The sequence below is a fragment of the Ursus maritimus genome, unplaced genomic scaffold, assembly GCF_017311325.1.
Source record: "Ursus maritimus isolate PB19 unplaced genomic scaffold, ASM1731132v1 scaffold_8, whole genome shotgun sequence".
NCBI classification, from domain to species: domain Eukaryota; kingdom Metazoa; phylum Chordata; class Mammalia; order Carnivora; family Ursidae; genus Ursus; species Ursus maritimus.
The window spans coordinates 81,108,467-81,127,667 of NW_024426996.1; the positions used below are offsets into that span (position 1 = coordinate 81,108,467).

At 47.3% G+C, this 19,201-nt stretch overlaps 1 protein-coding gene across 2 annotated transcripts; it reads right to left on the reverse strand.

Moving 5' to 3' along the window:
• Positions 1 to 9,103: 9,103 nt before the first annotated feature.
• LOC103676556 lies at positions 9,104 to 19,200 on the reverse strand. 2 transcript variants are annotated; one of them, XM_040624896.1, is made up of 3 exons: positions 18,772 to 19,200; positions 10,502 to 10,731; positions 9,104 to 9,313 (listed from the first exon to the last, which is right to left on the reverse strand). In XM_040624896.1, exons 1-3 carry the CDS (start codon positions 19,198 to 19,200, stop codon positions 9,229 to 9,231), a joined length of 744 nt encoding a protein of 247 aa, XP_040480830.1. In that variant the 3' UTR covers positions 9,104 to 9,228. The 2 variants fall into 2 exon arrangements, with proteins under 2 accessions (XP_040480830.1, XP_040480829.1); XM_040624895.1 differs by having other exon boundaries at positions 18,733 to 19,200.
• Position 19,201: the final 1 nt, after the last annotated feature.

Consider the following 19,201-nt stretch of genomic DNA (forward strand, 5'->3'; position numbering starts at 1 on the left):
GCACCCCTGCCCCCCGAACCTGCAACCCTCCCCCCAGGCCCGCGAACGCCCCACCCCGCCCTCACCGCGGTTCAGGGACCCCCGCGACAGCAGCGCCGGCGACTCGGGAAGACGTGCTGCGTCGGGCGCGCACTGCGCATGCGCTCCGACCTGACACCGCCCGGGTCCCCCATTCGCCGTCGTTGTCATGGGAACCCCAGACTGCCAGAACCACCAGTTTAAAGGGACCAAGGAAGCTCCGAACTCCGCGGGCTCCACCCTGGACGGGCTGCAGGCCCCACCAGGCTCACAGGCGTTGGAGTCTGGAGGGCTGCCGGGAGGAGGCGGCGTTTGGGCGGAACCTCGAGAGCCCCTGCGGGCGGGCGGGAAGCTGAGGAAGCGGGAAATCTGCTAGAGTCCAGCGGTGCGGAGTCTCGGGGTGTCCTTGGGGCCGATCCTGAGGGAGGGGCTCTATGCACGCCAGGGGCTGGAGAGGATCCCCGCCGGCCGGTAGGGTCCGGTCGGGTCGGATTGCCCCGGGGGAGATCAGGGCCAGGAACGAGCCAGGCTGTGGGGCGGTGGGGAATCTACCCTCTCTGGACCTCACTCCCGCGCGACCTCGCCTCTGACCCTCAGGGTCGGGGAGAAGCCCTCCGGCCGGCCGGGTCCCTCCTCTCCACCTCTCGGAGCGTGGACAACTATTTGCCACTCCCCTTCGGCCCCGCCTCTCCCAGCCTTGAGGTCCTACCACCTTCCTGCTGTGTGACCTGGGAGGGTCGCGTGGGTTCTCTGTGCCCTTTCCTCCCTCGTGAATGCGCAGGGCTGTTGGAAGTAAAGAGCCTCGCGTGCCCCCACCCCCGAGGCTCCGGAGGCGCGCGGGTTTTAGGTTTCCGCCGGGCCCACGCGCGCCCCAGGCCCACGTCCAGGCAGCGGACTTGAGGGAGACCCCAGCCGCCGGCGCTGTGCGCGGTGGTGCCGCGCCTCGACGTCCTGCGCCCCCCGCTCCCGCCTTCGGGTCAGCTGTGGCCTCGGCCGGACGCTGGCTTCCCGACCCAGGGGAGGGGCAGTGCTCGTGACCGTCTCTCTCTCCTCTTCTCGATCGGGCGGGCTCCGGGGGGCCTGGGCTGGGAGACTGCGGGCCGCGGTCCCGGACGTGCGCACTTCCGCGCTCTTCCTCGCTGGGAGCCCCGAGGGCGGAGCCCCGCGCTGCAGCCTTGCGGGGGCCCCTGGGACCGAAGACGCCACTCGGCCTTGGCTCTTTACTGCCTCTCCGTCTCACGCTTGTGACCTGTGCGGGTCACCCGCTCCGCGCACAGGCACACAGCCGCGTCCACGCGCCGAGGGGGACCCAGCCTACCCAGAAGCAAGGTGCCGGCTAGACCTCGGGCAGCGGTGCTCTGGAAGCACGCTCTTCCCGGCCCCGCTGCAGGCTTGTCCGGCGCGTCCTGCTCAGTAGGGAGGAGTTGCTGATGCGCTGCGTCCCCGGGGTCCCGGTGGCACCTGGCTCCAGCCCCTCCAGCAGCGGATCCATCGTCGCGTGCGTACTCCCGCTTCCCCCGCACCCTGGGATCCTCCTCTTCGGATTCATTTCAACCCACGGTCCAGCCTGACCTTCGAGCGGAACACACCCTCGACCTCCCGCCGCCACCGCGCGCCTACCGAGGGGACCGAGCGGCCGCCGGAGCCGCGGGATGGCGGGGGCCGGACCTGGGGCGGCCTCGGAGCTGCCGGGCTCTTGAAGTGCGGGAACCACGGAGCTCGCTCCCTCTCCATCCCCCCAGCGCGGGTGTCCCCTCCCCAGGGCACCGGCTTTCCCCTCTCGATTGGAGCCTTCCCTTCAGCGAACAGGCTGTGATGTCGTCTTCTTCTCTGAACTCAGGACCCTGAGAGCAAGACCTAAGCGGAGATGGAGTCAGCCGCTTGACCGCCGGAGCCACCCAGCCGCCCCTGTGATTGGGCGTGAGTCCCGAGCCCCACCCCGCCTCGGCGGCACTTCTCCCCGCGGTCCATTTTCTCCTCCTTTCTCGCCTGAGCCCGCTCCCGTCCGGCCTGCGACCTCAGCTACCCCGACCCACCCGCAGAATCTAGGGACAGTCCTCAGGACCCCCGCCCCTGGCTCAGCAGTCCCGCAGTCCCCTCCCCCCAGCGGCCCGCCTTCGCCCGCACCCCTCAGGGCAGTCCTTTGCCCCCCGCTTCTTCATGTCCCTCCTGAGGGTCCCGTCCTTTGCGACGGTATCCAGTTGTGGCTGTGCACACCAGCCATGCAGCCTCGGACTCCCACGTCCAGCTGCACGTGGAGAACTGACTTGTCAATGCCAACGAGTCAAAAACCGATCAGATTCCACCCCTCCCCCGCCCGAGACCAAACAACTGCTCTGTCCACAGCCTTTCCTGTGTCAGGGCAGGGCAGTCTGTCCCTGCAGATACTCACACCAAACCTGCAACAGTCCTTCTGGAGATCGTGTCTGCTGCACTCTCGGAGCCGGCAGACCGCCTCTCTCCGTCCCAGCCCGCTGCCCCGCATCTGGACTCCGGACTCGGCTCGCGGTCTCCCGGTGGCCCGCCCCCTTGTGGTCCAGTCTCCCACGGCAACCGGAAGGACTTGCTCCTGCGCCTTTTTAAAATTGCAGTAACATATGTATCACATAAAATATGCCATCGTAACCATTTTTAAGTGGGCAGTTCCGTGGCATCAGGCACATTCACAGTGTTGTGAACAGCCCCCCCGTCCACCTCCAGAACTTTCTCATCTTCCCAAACTGCCCCCAAGAAACACTAGCTCCCCATCTCTCCCCCGTCCCCCAGCCCCCGACACCCACCACCCACTTTCTGTCTCTATGATCTGACTCCTCTAGGGACTCTCAGAGGTGGACTCATACAGTGTTGTCCCTTTGTGGCTGGCTCATGTCACTGAGCACAAGGTCCTCAGGGTTCATCCGGGTGGTGGCAGGTGTCGGAATGTCGTTCCTGGTTAAGGCTGAATAACACTCCACTGTGCGGATGCGCCATGCTCTGTTTATCTATTTATCTGTAGCTGGACACTTGGGCCACTTTGCTGTAACCAATGTTGCTGCTATGCCATGACAGAAGGAACTTTTAAATCATCAGACACCGTCCCTCTCCACTCACGGTCCTCCCAGATCCTATCTTCCCCCAGGGACAGTCCAAGCTTTTCTGTGGCTGAGACCCTGTGAACATGGGGGAGGGGTGGTGCAGACATCTTTTCACATCAATGTTTTTATTTTCTTCAGATAAATACCCAGGGGTAAAATTGCTGGGTCATAGGGTGGGTCTGTTTTTCATTTTCTGAGGCATCTCCATACTGTCCACAGGGGCTGCACCAACTTACCTTCCCACCAACAATGCACGAGGGTCCCCTTTTCTCCACATCCTCACCAACACCTGTCATTTCCTGACTTGTTAATTTTAGCCATTCCGACTGGTGTGAGGTGGTATTTCATTGTGGTTTTGATTCGTATTTCCCTGATGCCGAGGGACTGGAGCATTTTTTCACGTGTTGTTGGCCATTTGTATGTCTTCTTTGGAGAAATGTCTGTTCATGTCTTCTGCCTGTTTCTTGATGGGATGATTTGTTCTTTGGGTGTTGAATTTGATAAGTTCTTTATAGAATTTGGATACTAGCCCTTTATCTGATAAAACATTTGCAAATACCTTCTCCCATCCTGTCAGGTGTCTTTGGGTTTTGTCCACTGTTTTCTTTGCTGTGAGAAAGCTTTTCAACTTGATGAAGTCCCAGTAGTTCATTTGTGCCTTTGTTTCCCTTGCCTTTGGAGATGCGTCTAGCAAAAAGTTGCTGCCTGTGTTCTCCTCTAGCATTTTGATGGATTCCTGTCTCACATTGAGGTCTTTCATCCATTTTGAGTGTATTTTTGTGTATGGGGTAAGGTAATGGTCCATTTCATTCTTCTGCATGAGACTGTCCAATTTTCCCAGCACCATTTGTTGAAGAGACTGTCTTTTTTCCATTGGATATTCTCTCCTGCTTTGTCGAAGATTAGTTGACCATAGAGTTGAGGGTCCATTTCTGGGGTCTCTATTCTGCTCCATTGGTCTATGTGTCTGTTTTTGAGCCAGTACCATGCTGTCTTTGTGATCACAGCTTTGTAATAGAGCTTGAAATCCGGCATTGTGATGCCACCAGCTTTGGTTTTCTTTTTCAACATTCCTTTGGCTATTCAGTCTTTTCTGGTTCCATACAAATTTTAGGATTATTTGTTCCAGTTCTATGAAAAATGTCAATGGTATTTTGATCGGGATAGCATTGAATGTGTAGATTGCTCGGTATCATAGACAATGATTTTAACAATATTTGTTCTTCCAATCCATGAATGTAGAACATTTTTCCATTTCTTTGTGTCTTCCTCAATTTCTTTCGAGTGTTCCATAGTTTTCTGAGTACAGATCCTTTGCCTCTTTGGTTAGGTTTATTCCTAGGTATCTTATGGTTTTGGATGTAATTGTAAATGGGGTCGACTCCTTAATTTCTCTTTCTTCTGTCTCATTGTTAGTGTATAGAAATGCAACTGATTTCTGTGCATTGATTTTATATCCTGCCCCTTTGCTGAATTCCTGTATGAGTTCTAGCAATTTGCAGGTGGAGTCTTTTGGGTTTTCCACATAGAGTATCATGTCATCTGTGAAGAGTGAGAGTTTGACTTCTTTGCCAATTCAGATGCGTTTTCTTTCTTTTTGTTGTCTGAGCACTGAGGCTAGGACTCCTAGTACTATGTTGAACAGCAATGGTGAGAGTGTCCCTGCCGTGTTCCTGACCTTGGGGGGAAAGCTCTTAGTTTTTCCCCATTGAGAATGATATTCTCATTCTCATGTGGGTTTTTTATAGATGGCTTGTATGATATTGAGGTATGTTCCCTCTATCCCACACCATGAAGAGTTTTAATCCAGAAAGGATGCTGTACTTTGTCAAATGCTTTTTCTGCATCTGTTGAGAGGACCACATCGTTCTTGTCCTTTCTTTTATTAATGTGGGTATCACGTTGATTGGTTTGCGAATGTTGAACTACCTTTGCAGCCCAGGAATAAATCCCACGTGGTTGTGGTGAATAATCCTTTTAATGTACTGTTGGATCCTATTGGCTAGTATCTTGGTGAGAATTTTGGCATCCGTGTTCTTCAGGGATATTGGTCTGTAATTCTCATTTTGGTGGGGTCTTTGGTTTTGGGATCAAGGTAATGCTGGCCTCATAGAAGGAGTTTGGATGTTTTCTTTCATTTCTATTTTTGAAACAGCTTCAGAAGAATAGGTATTAATTCTTCTCTAAATGTTTGGTAGAATTTCCTTGGGAGGCCATCTGACCCTGGGCTCTTGTTTGTTGGGAGATTTTTAATTACTGCTTCAATGTCCTTGCTGGTTATGTGGTTATGGGTCTGTTCGGGTTTTCTCCTTCTTCCTGTTTCAGTTTAGGTAGTTATACGTCTCTAGGAATGCATCCATTTCTTCCAGATTACCTAATTGGTCAGCATATAGTTGCTCATAATATGCCCTTATCATTGTATTTTGTCAGTGTTGGTTGTGATCTCTCCTCTTTCATTCATAATTTTATTTATTTGGGTCCCTTCTCTTTTCTTTTTATAAGTCTGGCCAGGGATTTATCAATTTTTTTTAAAGATTTTATTTATTTATTTTCCAGAGAGAGAGAGAGTGCAGAAGCAAGGTAAGCAGCAGGCAGAGGGAGAAGCAGGCTCCCCACTGAGCAAGAAGCCTGATGCGGGACTCGATCCCAGGACCCTGGGATCATGACCTGAACCAAAGGCAGATGCTTCACTGACTGAGTCACCCAGGTGTCCCTGGTTTATCGATCTTATTAATTCTTTCAAAGAACCAGCTCCTAGTTTCGTTGATCTGTTCTGTTCTTCTGGTTTCTAGTTCATTGATTTCTGCTCTAATCTTTATTATTTCTCTTCTCCTGCTTGGTTTAGGCTTTATTTGCTGTTCTTTCTCCAGCTTCTTTAGGTGTAAGGTTAGGTTGTGTTGAGATCAAGAGTCACATGCTTAACCGACTGGGCCAGCCAGGTGCCTCTGGGAATGAATCCTTTGATGCCCTCTGCCCCAACACCCAGAGCCCTCAACCCCTCCATACTGTCTCCAGCCGCCACCACTTTGTGACCAAGGTGTGGTCCTGGCACATCTGAACACTGCTCTTAAGAACCTCAAAGAGGCTGGATCAGCTGCTTTGTGCTTGTCTGGGACCATGTCCCAGGGACCTTCGCATTCCAGACCAGATGCACCCACAGGCCCACCATCCCCAATTCCCAGCAGTCATCATGCCCTCACCCCCCCCACCCCTGTAGTCACCTTCCCAGAAGGGAGGACCAAGGTAGAGAGGTAAAGTCATGGGAGTCCTGTATGCACAAAGGATATGAGAGAACAGGAAGAAGCAAAGATGGCATCAAGTTTGGTCTGGGGGAGACGGCAAGGTGTGAGTCCAAGGTGCAGAGGGTCAGGTCAGATTAACTCAGCTGTGTCTTTAACAGCTGGGCAGGGCTGCAAGGATAGAAGCGGGAGCCAGTGCTCTGTGCCCAGCCCTTCTCCCCTTGTCCGCAGGCCTGGGAGTGAGCTGTCTTGAAATTGAGGGAGAAAGGAAGAGAAGACCCAACCCGGAGAGGCTGTAACACAAGAGCTTGCTCCAGTGTGGAACTGCAACCAACTTTTATACCAACTAATGTGCTAAGAAAATTCAAGCAATAGAAATGAAATTATTCTTTTTTCTTTCAAGATTTTATTTAAATTCAAGTTAATTAACATATAGTGTACTATTAGTTTCAGGGTGGAATTTAATGATTCGACACTTGCATATATCACCCAGTGCTCATCACAACATGTGCCCTCCTTAATGCCCATCACCCATTTACCCCATCTCCCCCCCCCCCAGCAACCCTCAGTTTGTTTCCTAGAGTTAAGACACTCTTATGGTTTGCAGCAATGAAATTATTTTAAAATGATTCAAAATGGTTTTGAAATTATTTTAAAATACCTCTGCTCATGGCAACTGGCAGAAGTAAATTTGAATGATCCCAGGGAAAAGGTATTTTCATAGGCCTTGGAAAACCTAACCAATAATTTTTCAAGGACAATGGGTAGTACATAGTAAAGCAAACCAAGTGCACAAGGGAGCAAAGCACCATGCATGGAAAAAAAGAAATTGGCCACAAATGATCAGAAACACAAAAATTATCAGACACAGGTATAATATATATAGTATAGCCCCCTACTTTAAAACCTGTGTTTTATATATATATATGAGAACCTTGACCGTATCAGGAAACAGGGAACAGAAATGGTGACAGACAGACTTTGAAAAAGAACCAAATAGGAATTCTAGAGCTTAAAAGTGCAATCCCAAAAACCCAGTTAGGAGGCTTGGCTGCATATTGAACACAGCCAAAAAGAGTATTAATGAATTGAAAGATTAATAAAATGCCCAGAATTAAGAACATAACAGGTTGGAAGATTCTGGGGGGGGGGGGAGATGGCACAGCAGGAAATGCCAGAACTCTATCTCCCCACCTGGACAGCAGTTGCAGGGGCAGAATCTGTGTAACATATGGTAAAATACAGTTAACTTAGATCGATTTCAGCTCCTAGCACAGTAGCCACTACCCCAGCCACCAGCCCCAGCCTCACAGCACACAGCTGTGCATGGGTCTCTGCAGCAGCTGGCACTCAGTGTGCAGGAGCCAGGGTGGGCAAAAAGGACCCTGTCCTCCAAATATCAGGGATCTGTGCTTTGATGACTGCTTTTGATCACACAGGTGCAGACACAGAGGTGGGCTGCCACTGTTGCCGCACCTCCCCCATTGTTGCAAGCCCCTTCCCATCCAGCTGAAGTGCCTTCCAGGGGATTAAAAGGCTTGAGCCCTTTTTCTCCCCACTCACTTTATCTTCCTCTTTTTCCTCCTTTTGGGATCCAGATATTAAAGATAAGGGCATTAAAAAACAACTGCACGTAAGGGGAAAATTAGAAAGTGACCATGCATATCCAGGGAAGGCCTCAGAAAAGACCTGAGAAGACCTTAAGTTACACCTCAGGCTGATCCTTATCCCAGAGACAGCCTACAGTAGTTACAAAAAAAAACCAAAAACTAATACTCAAAAACAATAACACAAAATTGCAAACTCTGGGGGAGGGAGAACATCTGATTTTCAGAGTTACCACATTATTAGATTCAAATGTCCAGTTTGCAACAAAAAATCTCAAGGCATGCAAAGAAACAAGAAAGCATCCCATTCAAAGAGATAAAGAAAAAATCAACAGAAACTGTACTTGAAAAAGACCTAATGGCAGATCTATTAGACAAAAACATTGAAACAACTATCTTGAAGATGCTCAAAGAGGGGCGCCTGTCTGGCTCAGTCAGAAGAGTATATGACTCTTGATCTTGGGGTTGTGAGTTTGGACCCCACATTGGGTGCAGATATTACTTAAAACAATAAAATCTTAAAAAAAAAAAAAAAGAGATACTCATGGAACTGAAGGAGGATGTAGAGAAAGTCAAGAAAGCTATGTGTGAACAAAATGAAATATCAATAAAGGATAGAAAATGCAGATAAGAAACTAAAACTAATTCTGGAGCTGAAAAGCACAGTAACGGAAATGAAAAATTCACTAGAGATTCAACAGCAGGTCTGAGCAGGCAGAAGAAAGAATCTGTGAACTTGAAGAGAGAACAGCAGAATTACTGAGTCTGAGGAACAGATGGAAAAAAGACTGAAGAAAAGTGAACAGAGCTCAGGGGACCTGTGGGAACACCATCAAGCAGACCAGCATAGGCATTGTGGGGGTCCAGAAGGGAGAGAGAGAGAGAGAGAGAGAGAGAGAGAGAGGGAGAATATTTGGAGAAATAATGCCTGAAAACTTCCCAAATTTAATGGAACATATACAAATATCCAAGAAACTCAATGAACTCCGAGTAATATGAACTCAAAGAGAGCAACATCAAGACATATTATAATCAAACTTTTGAGAGCCAAATATATAGAGAGATTTTTTTTAAAGATTTTATTTATTTGTCAGAGCGAGCGAGAGCACAAGTAGGGGGAGCGTCAGGCAGAGGGAGAAGTAGGCTCCCCGCTGAGCAAGGAGCCCAACGTGGGACTCAATCCCAGGAGCATTGTGACCTGAGCCGGAGGCAGATGCTTACCTGAGTGAGCCACATAAAGAGAGGCATCTCATAAGGAGAGAATCTTGAAAGCTTGTATGTGCTCATCGCTTATAAGGGACCCTCAAAAAAATGAGGAGATCTCTCATCAGAAAATGTAGAGGCCAGCAGGCAGTGGGCTGATATTTTCAAGGTGCTAAGAGAAAAAGGAAAAAAAAAAACACCTGTCAACCAAGCATCCGGCATCTGGCAAAACTGTCCTTCAAAGGTGAGGGAGAGACTGAGATATTCTCAGGTAAAGAAAAGCTGAGGGAGATGTGATCACTACACCTGCCCTGGAAGAAACCCTAAAGGAGTCCTGCAGGGTGAAATGAAAGGATACTAGACAGTACCTCAAAGCCATATGGAGAAATAAAGATCTCAAGAAAGGTGAATATGTGGGCAGTTATATAAGCTATTTCTTTATTATGTTCAATAAGCCAACATATAATACTTAATAAGCTAATGTAGCAATGGTTTGTAACTCCACATTTTGTTTTCTACATAATTTAAGAGATTAATGCACTTAAGATAATTATTAGCTTATGTTTGGGGCACACAATGTATAAAGATGTAATTTTGTGGCATCAACAACTGAAAGACACGGGGCAGAGCTGTAAAGGAGCAGGGGTTTTGTATGTTGTTGACGTTAAGCTGTTACGAAGTGAAGTGAGGATGTTATAACTTTCTTTCCATGGAAACCATAGAGAAAATAGCTAGAGAATAGACACAAAAGGAAATGAGAAAGGAATTTAAACGATTCACCACAAAAAATCAACTAAACACAAAGAAGACAGTAATGCAGGAAATGAGAGACAAAAAAATATCTATAATGCACATAGAAAACAGCACAATGACAGAAGTAAGTCCCTCCTTATCAGTAATTACTTACATGTAAATGGATTAAACTCTCCAATCAAAAGACAGAGATTGGCAGAATGGATAAAAACACAAGATCCGACCATAGGTTGTCTACAGGAGACTCACTTGAGATCCAAAGACACAAATAGATTGAAAGTGAAAGGATAGAAAAACATACTCCATGCAAATAGTGACCAGAGGAAGCAGGGCCGGCCACACTAGCATCCAAGAAAATAGACTTAAATTCAAAAATGGTTACAAGAGACAAAGGACAGTATATTTTAATAACATTTCAGTACAAGAAAATGTAAGAATTATAAACATTTACACACCCAATGACAGAGCATCAAACTATATAAAGCAAAAACTAACGGAATTGAAAGAATTAGTAGGTGGTACAGTAATGGTTGGAGATGTCAGTCTCCCTCTCTCAAGAGTGGATGAACAACCAGACTGAAGATAAGTAAGGGAACAGAGGACTCACCCCAAACAACCAGCCAGATGCAGCAGACACAGAGAGCACGTGCCCAGCGACAACCCCACATGCGTGCTCCTCACGTGCACTCGGGACAGTTTCCGGGATGGACCGTATGTTGAGACCACATGGTAAGTCTCCGTAGTTTTTAAAAGGTAGAAATCATACAGTGTCTTCTCTGGCCACAACAGGATGAAGGCAGAAATCAGGAGCAGAGGAAAACTGCAACATTCACAAATCTGTGGAAATTAAGTAACACACTCTTGAATCAATTGATCAAAGAAGAAATCACAAGAAAATTAGAAAATACTTAGAAACAAATGAAGTTGAAAAATCTGCAACACAACAAAACTCTGGAATGCAGTGAAAGCCATGCTAAGAGTCAGGGGAAATGTATAGCTATAAACACATTTAAAAACAGAAAAGATTTCAAATCAGCAATCTGAGCTTACTACTTAATGAACTAGGAAGAAAAGAACAGACTACACCCAAAGCTAGCAGAAGGAAGGAAATAATAAAGATGAGAATGTAGATAAACAAAATAGAGAATGGGAAAACAAGAGAGAAAAATCCATGAAACAAAAAGCTGCTTCTTTGAAAAGATCATCCAAGTTGACAAACCTTTAACTATATGGGCTAAAAAAAAAGAGTCCGATCATTTTTTTTTAAAGATTTTTTTATTTATTTATTCGACAGAGATAGAGACAGCCAGAGAGAGAGGGAACACAAGCAGGGAGAGGAAGAAGCAGGCTCCCAGCAGAGGAGCCTGATGTGGGGCTCGATCCCAGAATGCTGGGATCACGCCCTGAGCCGAAGGCAGACGCTTAACCGCTGTGCTACCCAGGCGCCCCAAGAGTCCGATTATTAAAATCAGAAATGAAGTGGGAACATATTACTGATTCTACCGAAGTTAAAAGGATTGCCAGAGAGTACTGTGAACAGTTGTACACCACAAATCGGATAACTTAGATAAGCGGACAAATTCCTGCAAACAGAACCTACCAAGACTACATCACGGAGACATAGAAAGTCTGAATAGACCTACGACTGGTAAGGACACTGAAGCAGTAATCAAAAATCTTCCCACAGAGCAAAGCCCAGGACCTGACGGCTTCACAGGTGAATTCTCCCAAACATTTAAAGAAGAATTAACACCAATCCTTCCCAGACTTTTCCCAAAAATTGAAGGGGAGAGAAGCTTCCCAGCTCATTCTGTGAGGCCAGCGTTACCCTGATACCAAAGCCAGACAGAGACACTGTAAGACCAGCACGCATGATGAACACGGATGCAAAAATCCTCAGCGCAATACTAGCAAACAGAATTCAGCAGCACATTACACGGATTACATGGGGAGGGGGCAATTGGGTGATTCCAGGGTGTGGGTAATACTCTAGTCCTTGATTCAGCTGTTGGAGAATACAATGTATTTATTTTGTGCAAGTTCAACTGCCTATTTATGATTTGTGCACATTTCCATATGTATTCACTAAAAAAAAAAAGTTTATATTTTTAAACCAAAAAATGAGGCAAAATAAAGACATGTTTAGACACAGACAGAAGGTCTTCAGGAAGGAAATTCCAAAGGATGTGGTTCAGGCTGAGATAAAGAGATCCCAGATGGAAGATCTGAGGGTAAGCAAGGATCAAGGCAAGGGGAACATCTGGTGGGAAAGATAAAGAAAATACGACTACGTTAAACCACAACAAGAAGATAGACGTAAGATATCTGACAACACATACATCAGGGAAGGGTAAATGGAGTTTAACTGTTCTAGATAAAATACCCAAAAGACCTGTATTGACAGAGGGGTGAAGGTATTAAGTCTATTTTGTCACTTTTTTACAGGTTCAATCGGGCATGAGTGACATACAATAAGAATTTGATAGTTTTGACATGTATACACCTGTGACGTCATCACACCATCGTGTGAACACACTCATCACCCCCACTTCCTCGCCTGGCACCTCGCCACGAGACAAACACCGACCGATCTGCTTTCTGTTGCTATAGATTAGTTTGCATTTTCTGCTGTGTTATGTAAGTAGAATCATACATTCTATTCTTTGCCTGTCTTCTCTGAGTTAGTATAATTACATGGAGTTTTATCTACATTGTTGGGTGTATCAATCAATACTGCCTTCCTTTGTACTAGTGAGTAATGTTCCATCGTATGGAAAAACCGCAACTCGTTTCTGCATTCACCTGTTGATGGACATTTCGGTAATTTCCAGTATTTGGCTATTACAAATAAAGCTGCTCTGAATACTCACCTGTAAGTCTTTATATGGACATGTGCTTTCATTTGTTTTTTTTAAATCTCTACTTAACATTTTAAAAAAATCCCGGCGTAGTTAACACACAGTGTGATATTAGTTTCAGGTGTACAATACAGTGATTCCACAATTTCACACATCTGCGTAACATTTTTAATCTTGTAGCTTCCTGAACATTCGGAATACAGCTGTGACTTTAATGTCTTTGTGACTGATTCTACCGTCTGTGTCGTTTCTGATTCAGTTCTGAAGAACTCAGTGCTTCCTGTCCTTATGAGTGGTATTTACCTGCTTCTCTCCATGTGTGGTAAGTTTTGGTGGATGCCGGGTATTGTAAACTTTGCAATGTGGGGTCACAGCGAGTTTCTGTACCTATATATACCTTTCAGCTTGTTCTGGAATGCGGCCAAGTTACTTGGACACGATTTGATCCTTTTGGGTCTTCCTTTTACATGTTGTTAGATGGGCTCAGAACAATCTTTAGGCCAATCGTATCTGCCTCCGAGGCAGTAGTTTTCTGAAGATTCTCCTCAACACCCGTGGCTGGTGGCAGCACAACCCCTTTCTGGCCCCGGGTGAACTCTGGGGATCGGTCCTCCTTCGCGTGCAGTGGTCCTTTCCTCGCTGTGGGGGATCGCTGCGCGTGCGTGTTCTGACCAGCGCTCGGCTGAGGACCAGCTGAGAACTCCTCTCTCCGCAGCCCATCTGTCTCCGGCACTCTGCTACTCACCTTGGGCACCCCAGCTTCTGAGCTCTGTTCCTGCAAGTCAGGGTTACTGCCTGGCTTTATCTGGGCTCCTCATCCCTCCCCTGAAGCCTGGAAAATTCCTCCAGGAGTAGCCTGGGACATTGTAGAGCTTTCCTTGTGTCCCCTTTTCAAGGACCACTGTTGCGCACTGCCTGAAAAACTGTGTTTCGGGTTCTGTCCGGTTCTTCAGATGCATGAATGGCAGATCATCGAGCCATAAGAAGTTGCTTTTATTGTTCGTTTCAAACAACAAGAAGCTACGCAGGCCCATTGTGAGTCTACTAAAAAAAGCAGAGTGAATAACTTTTAAGTGAATGTGTGTGTTAAAATGAATAATAAGGAATAATCAGTCCAAAAGAAGACTCGAAAGGAGAGAATAAATATATCAGTGAGTTTTATTCAGTGATAATGGACAAAATATTCCAGTTAACAAATAATGCCACCCTGAATAAAAAAACAAACCCAGGGGCGCCTGGGTGGCTCAGTCGTTAAGCGTCTGCCTTCGGCTCAGGGCGTGATCCCGGCGTTCTGGGATCGAGCCCCACATCAGGCTCCTCTGCTATGAGCCTGCTTCTTCCTCTCCCACTCCCCCTGCTTGTGTTCCCTCTCTCGCTGGCTGTCTCTATCCTGTCAAATAAATAAATAAAATCTTTTTTAAAAAAAGAAACCAACACAACTATATGCTGTTTATATGAAACACAACTACATCATAAGGACACATAGAAAGGCTGAAAATAAAAGCCTGGATAAAACGCATATTGTGTAAATGCTGATTAAAAACAAGACTGATATCACTATGTTCATATCAGATAGAATACATCTCAGGGCAAGAACAAGAGAGAACAGAGGAACCACTATTGTGGTAGGAGATTTCAACACCCACCCACCCCGTTGGAAGTGGGCAGACCCGGTAGGCAGAGAATCAGGAAGGACGCTGTTGAGACCATCATCAACCAGATATAACGGACTACAGACGTCAGCCAACCACAGCAGAACACACATCCTTTGCAAATTCAGGTGGAACACTTGCCAAGACAGACCACATTCTGGGCCATAATGCTCTCCTTAACACATTTAAAAGTATAGGAACCATACAACATCTCCTCTCAGACAACAATGGAATTAAATTAGAAATCATACCAGAAAGAAAGCTGGAAAATCCACCAAATACTTGGAGATTAAACAGCGCACTTCTAAATAACATAAGTCGAAGAAGAAATTGCAAGAGAAATTTAAAAATATTTTGAACTAAATGAAAATGAAACACAACTTACCAAAATTCGTAGGATGTAGTGAAAGCAGGGCTCAGAGGAAAATTTATAGCATTTAATGCATATATTAAAAAATAAAGAGGGGCACCTGGGTGGCTCAGTTGGCTAAGCGTCTGCCTTCAATTCAAGTCATGATCTCGGGGTCCTGGGATCAAGCCCCACATGGCGCTCCCTGCTCAATGGGGAGTCTGCTTCTCCCTCTCTCTCTGCCCCTCTCCCCCACTCATGCTCTCTCTCTAATCAATAAATAAAATCTGGAAAAAAAAAAGAAAACAAGAAATATCTATAACCAATAATCCAAGGTTCCACCTTAGGAAACTAGAGAAAGCAGAGCAAATTAAATCTAAAGTAAGCAAAAGAAAAGAAATAATGAAAATTAGAGCAGAAACGAGTGAAACCGAAAAGAGGAAATCAATAGAAAGAATCAATGAAACCAAAAGCTGATTCTTTGAAAAGATATAGTCAGGTTAACTAAGAAAAAAAGAATGACATGTATAAGTATCAAATCGTTATGTTGGACACTTAGAACAAATATATGTCTATTATATTTCAACTTTTTAAAAAAGATATAAAAGGACACAAATTACTAATAACAGAAATAAAGATGGGTTATCATTGCATGAACATTAAAAAAGTTAATAGTGAAACAGTGTGAACAACTCTGCACCCACACTTTTTTTTCTAGAAATTGACAAACGATTGCAAAATATATACGGAAATGCAAATGAATATAAAATAGCCAAAATAACTACAAAAGAACAAAGTCAGAGAACAAATAGACCTGATTTCAAGACTAATCACAAAGCTACAGTGATAAAGGTGGTGTGGTGTAGTGTGACGTAGGGAACAGAGGCAGAAGAGAAATATTAAATTTGCTTCCTACCTACAGCCTATTGACAGGTCCTTGAAACAGGCAGAGTGACCCCCCCTCTAGGAGCTCAGCTGCCTCGATGTTAATACTGTACTGAGGGCAACAGGCGACCTTAGCCTGACCCTCAGGATCCTGTACATCTACTTTAACATAGAAAAATTCCTTTGGAAACTTCCCTTATCTCCACCCCCAAGATACGTGTTGGCAGTCACCCCCCAAGCATATGGCCCGCCGGTATACACCTGAAGGGTCTCATGACTAAGGGTTTATTAGATGGTAATAAATGACCTTTTCCCACCAATAGCTGGCCCCTTCAGGGTCCTGGAAACCTTGCTTCCAAAATTCCTTAGCGACTTACCCTCTCCCTAACCCCCTCCCAACTTGAAAGTACATAATGGGCCACTCCTCGGGACCCCAGTGCCACTCTTCCTGCCCACGGGTCCTGTCCCGGAGCTTTAGTAAAATCACCTTTTTGCACCAAAGATGTCTCAAGAATTCTTTCTGGAACATCGGCTTTGAACCCTAACATTCTTTCCTACATCATATGGCGCCCAACGTGGGGCTTTGAGTCCAGAGTCTCATGTGGACTCTGAGCCGCGGTGCAAACTTGGTGAGTACGTTCTCTCCTCTTCCTTTATTCTCATTCCACAGGCTCTTCAAGGAGTACGGTCTTATTGGAACACTTTCATGCCGATTGCTCAGGCTATGGTCCTCTAGCCCGTGGCTAATCTATGGGGAGGAGAAAGCCGGCCTTTTGGGTGGAAGTTAGTACCCTGGCCAGGATGGTAATAAGACCCAGAAACTTGATGCCCTCTCTTCATTCCTGTGCTTATACAAAATTGTCTACCTTGGGCACCCCTCAGGACCCCAGTGCAGCTCATTCTGCCTATGGGTCCTGTCCCTGTGGTTTAATAAAATCACCTTTTTGCACCAAAGATGTCTCAAGAATTCTTTCTTGGCCGTCAGCGTCGAAACCTAAGTTTCTTTCCCACATCGAAGTGTACAGATAGATTAATAAATCAGGATAGAAAAGTGTCCAGAAATAGACCCATACACATATGGACAACAGATATTTAACAAAGGTTCAAATGTGGTTCATTTGAGAAGTAGTCTTTTCAGCAAATGGTTTGGGACCATTGGATAGCCAGATCTAAAAACAAAAACTTTTGGGTGCCTGGCTGGCTCAGTCTGTAGAGCAGGTGACTCTCGATCTCAGGGTCCCTAGTTCAAGCCCTGCGTTGGGGACAGAGATGACTTAAAAACAACAAAACAAAACTCTGACTTTCTAATTCTGCCATCTCATGGGTGTAATGAGCATCTTGTTATGGTAATTTGGACTTTTCAGGTTCCTGATGAGTTTAAGCATCTCTTGGAGTCCTTCCCAAGTGATTGGGTTTCTCTGCTGATTCTTCTCCCTTCCCATTCATCTATGGGATTTCCTGTTAATCCGTGGTTGCTTTTAGATATTGCAAATACCACCTCCTAGTGGTCTGTCTTCTCTCTTTCTTTAGCCAGTGATTAAGTAGAATTTTTCCTGATGACCCAGAATTGGTTTCAAGGACATAGAACTGAGGACTCAGATACACCAAGTACCACATATTCCAGAGAAAGCTACAAACAGGGTCAGAGTTATTTGGATTATTTCAAATTTTTGGTTATTATGAATAAAGCTGTTATGAACATTGCATACAGTGAACAAAGATTTTCATTCTGGTCGCCCAGTAGTTACAATTCAGTCATTATTTGATAAATGAAGTTGCATCCCACTCTGCTCTTTTCCCAATGAATGCGTTATCATTAAATCTGATATGTAATCCACTCTGAAACTCTCTCTTACCCTCGAATTATCATGATAAAACCGTAACTTCTTTAAGCTCCAGCACACTTACTTCAGAATTTCACCCATTAGTTGGTGACAGGAGGACCTTCTTTGCTAAATTAGACAAGGATTTTTGACTACTGGAAGAAATATTGCACTTGTATGCTCTGCACTATTTACAGTGAAGGACTACAGATACAATGCACTTTTAAGTGGGTGGGGGGGGAGGTGCCTGGGGAGAGAGATGAGCTGTGGGATTTGATCTGAGGGGTCTGGACTGCAGACCTCTCCGCGGCCAAGGTCCAGAAGGAAGTGTGATAGCACACCTCTCCACCTCCCTCCCCACAGTGGTCTTGATAAACTGGAAAGATGTAGCCTGTGGGTGTGGAGGGACTAGGTCTGAAGGGGAGATTTGGGCACAGGCACTCTTGGAGATGATGGGGGAGGGGGCACAAGTATGTGGGAGGGGGGCGGAGGGAGGGGAGGAACTGGGAAGGGCGTACCTTCCTGAGTCACTGAGGTTCTCCCTGTGCAGATCACCCTTACTCCTGCGCACTGCCTGCAGTTTCTTTCAACCACCCCTGCTCAGAGAGATGGCCCCAGCCATGCCACGCCATGGTAACCAAGTCCCCACTCCTCTCAGTTTGTGACCATACTCAAGAGCACCTCCGGGTCCACCAGAGACCCATCCCGACTCTGAGCCATGTCTCCAGCAGAGACCTCTGGAAGCTGGAGAGGAAGCAGAGGGTTGGCCATGGTGGAGAGGGCCCCCTCCCGCCAAAGGGGCACTCACTCAACTTAGCGCTTTCCTTGATTATTCCCAAGGCTGGCTGAAGCCTGGGAGTGGTACACCCCCCCACCTCCGTCCCCCAAGGCAGGGCTGATTCTTCCCCACTCTGGGCATCTGTAAAGGGCAGACCCAAGTCTGGCAGGCGTGGGTGTCAGGGACAAGCCACAGGAAGGAAGGACAGGGAGCAGCTGCACGCATTGCAGCTCCGTCCTTTCTTGGGACAGCTGCCCGGCAAACGGTAAACACAGCAGCACTGGAGACCAGAGAGACTGGCCGGGCTTCCGTCCTCCCGCCACTCCTGGCTCCCCCTGCCCAGCTCTCTCTCCACATCACCTTCACTACTGCACACTACCCACCACCTCTGGATCGCAGAACCCACAAAGGCACCTGGAACAGCACCGGGTACAAAGCAAGTGCTCGGCGCACTTCGCGGAAAGAACAAATGAAAGCATGCAGGCATGTATACCGGGACCGCCTGGTAGACTGTCATAAATGTCTTTTTGACCTTGGAAACTTCCCTCCCGCAGGGCCTGCACGGAGGATGCTCCCTCGGAAAGGTGGGCGAGAAGGTCTGGACCGCCTGCCTGGGAGCCCCGCGCAAGGAAAGCACACGTGAGCCTCCCTCCGGGCCATCCTGGACGCCCGCCGGCGCGGGCCTGGGACCCGTCTGCGTCGCGGCCCGACGGGGACAGAGCGAGCGCAGGCGGCGGGGCAGGCGCCTCCGGGCGTCCGCCAACCCAGCAAGCGCGCTCCGCTTCGCCGCGCGCCGGGACACCCGCCAGCCTGCGCCCCAAGACGCCGCGCCCATCCGCCACAGAGGTGCGGCGCCCCCTCCTAACGTCATCTTCCACGGCCGTCCGCAGGGCCGGCCGCGGACGGCGCCATGCTCTGTTACGGCAGCCGGCGGGCCTTCCTCGGCGTTGCCACGATGCATC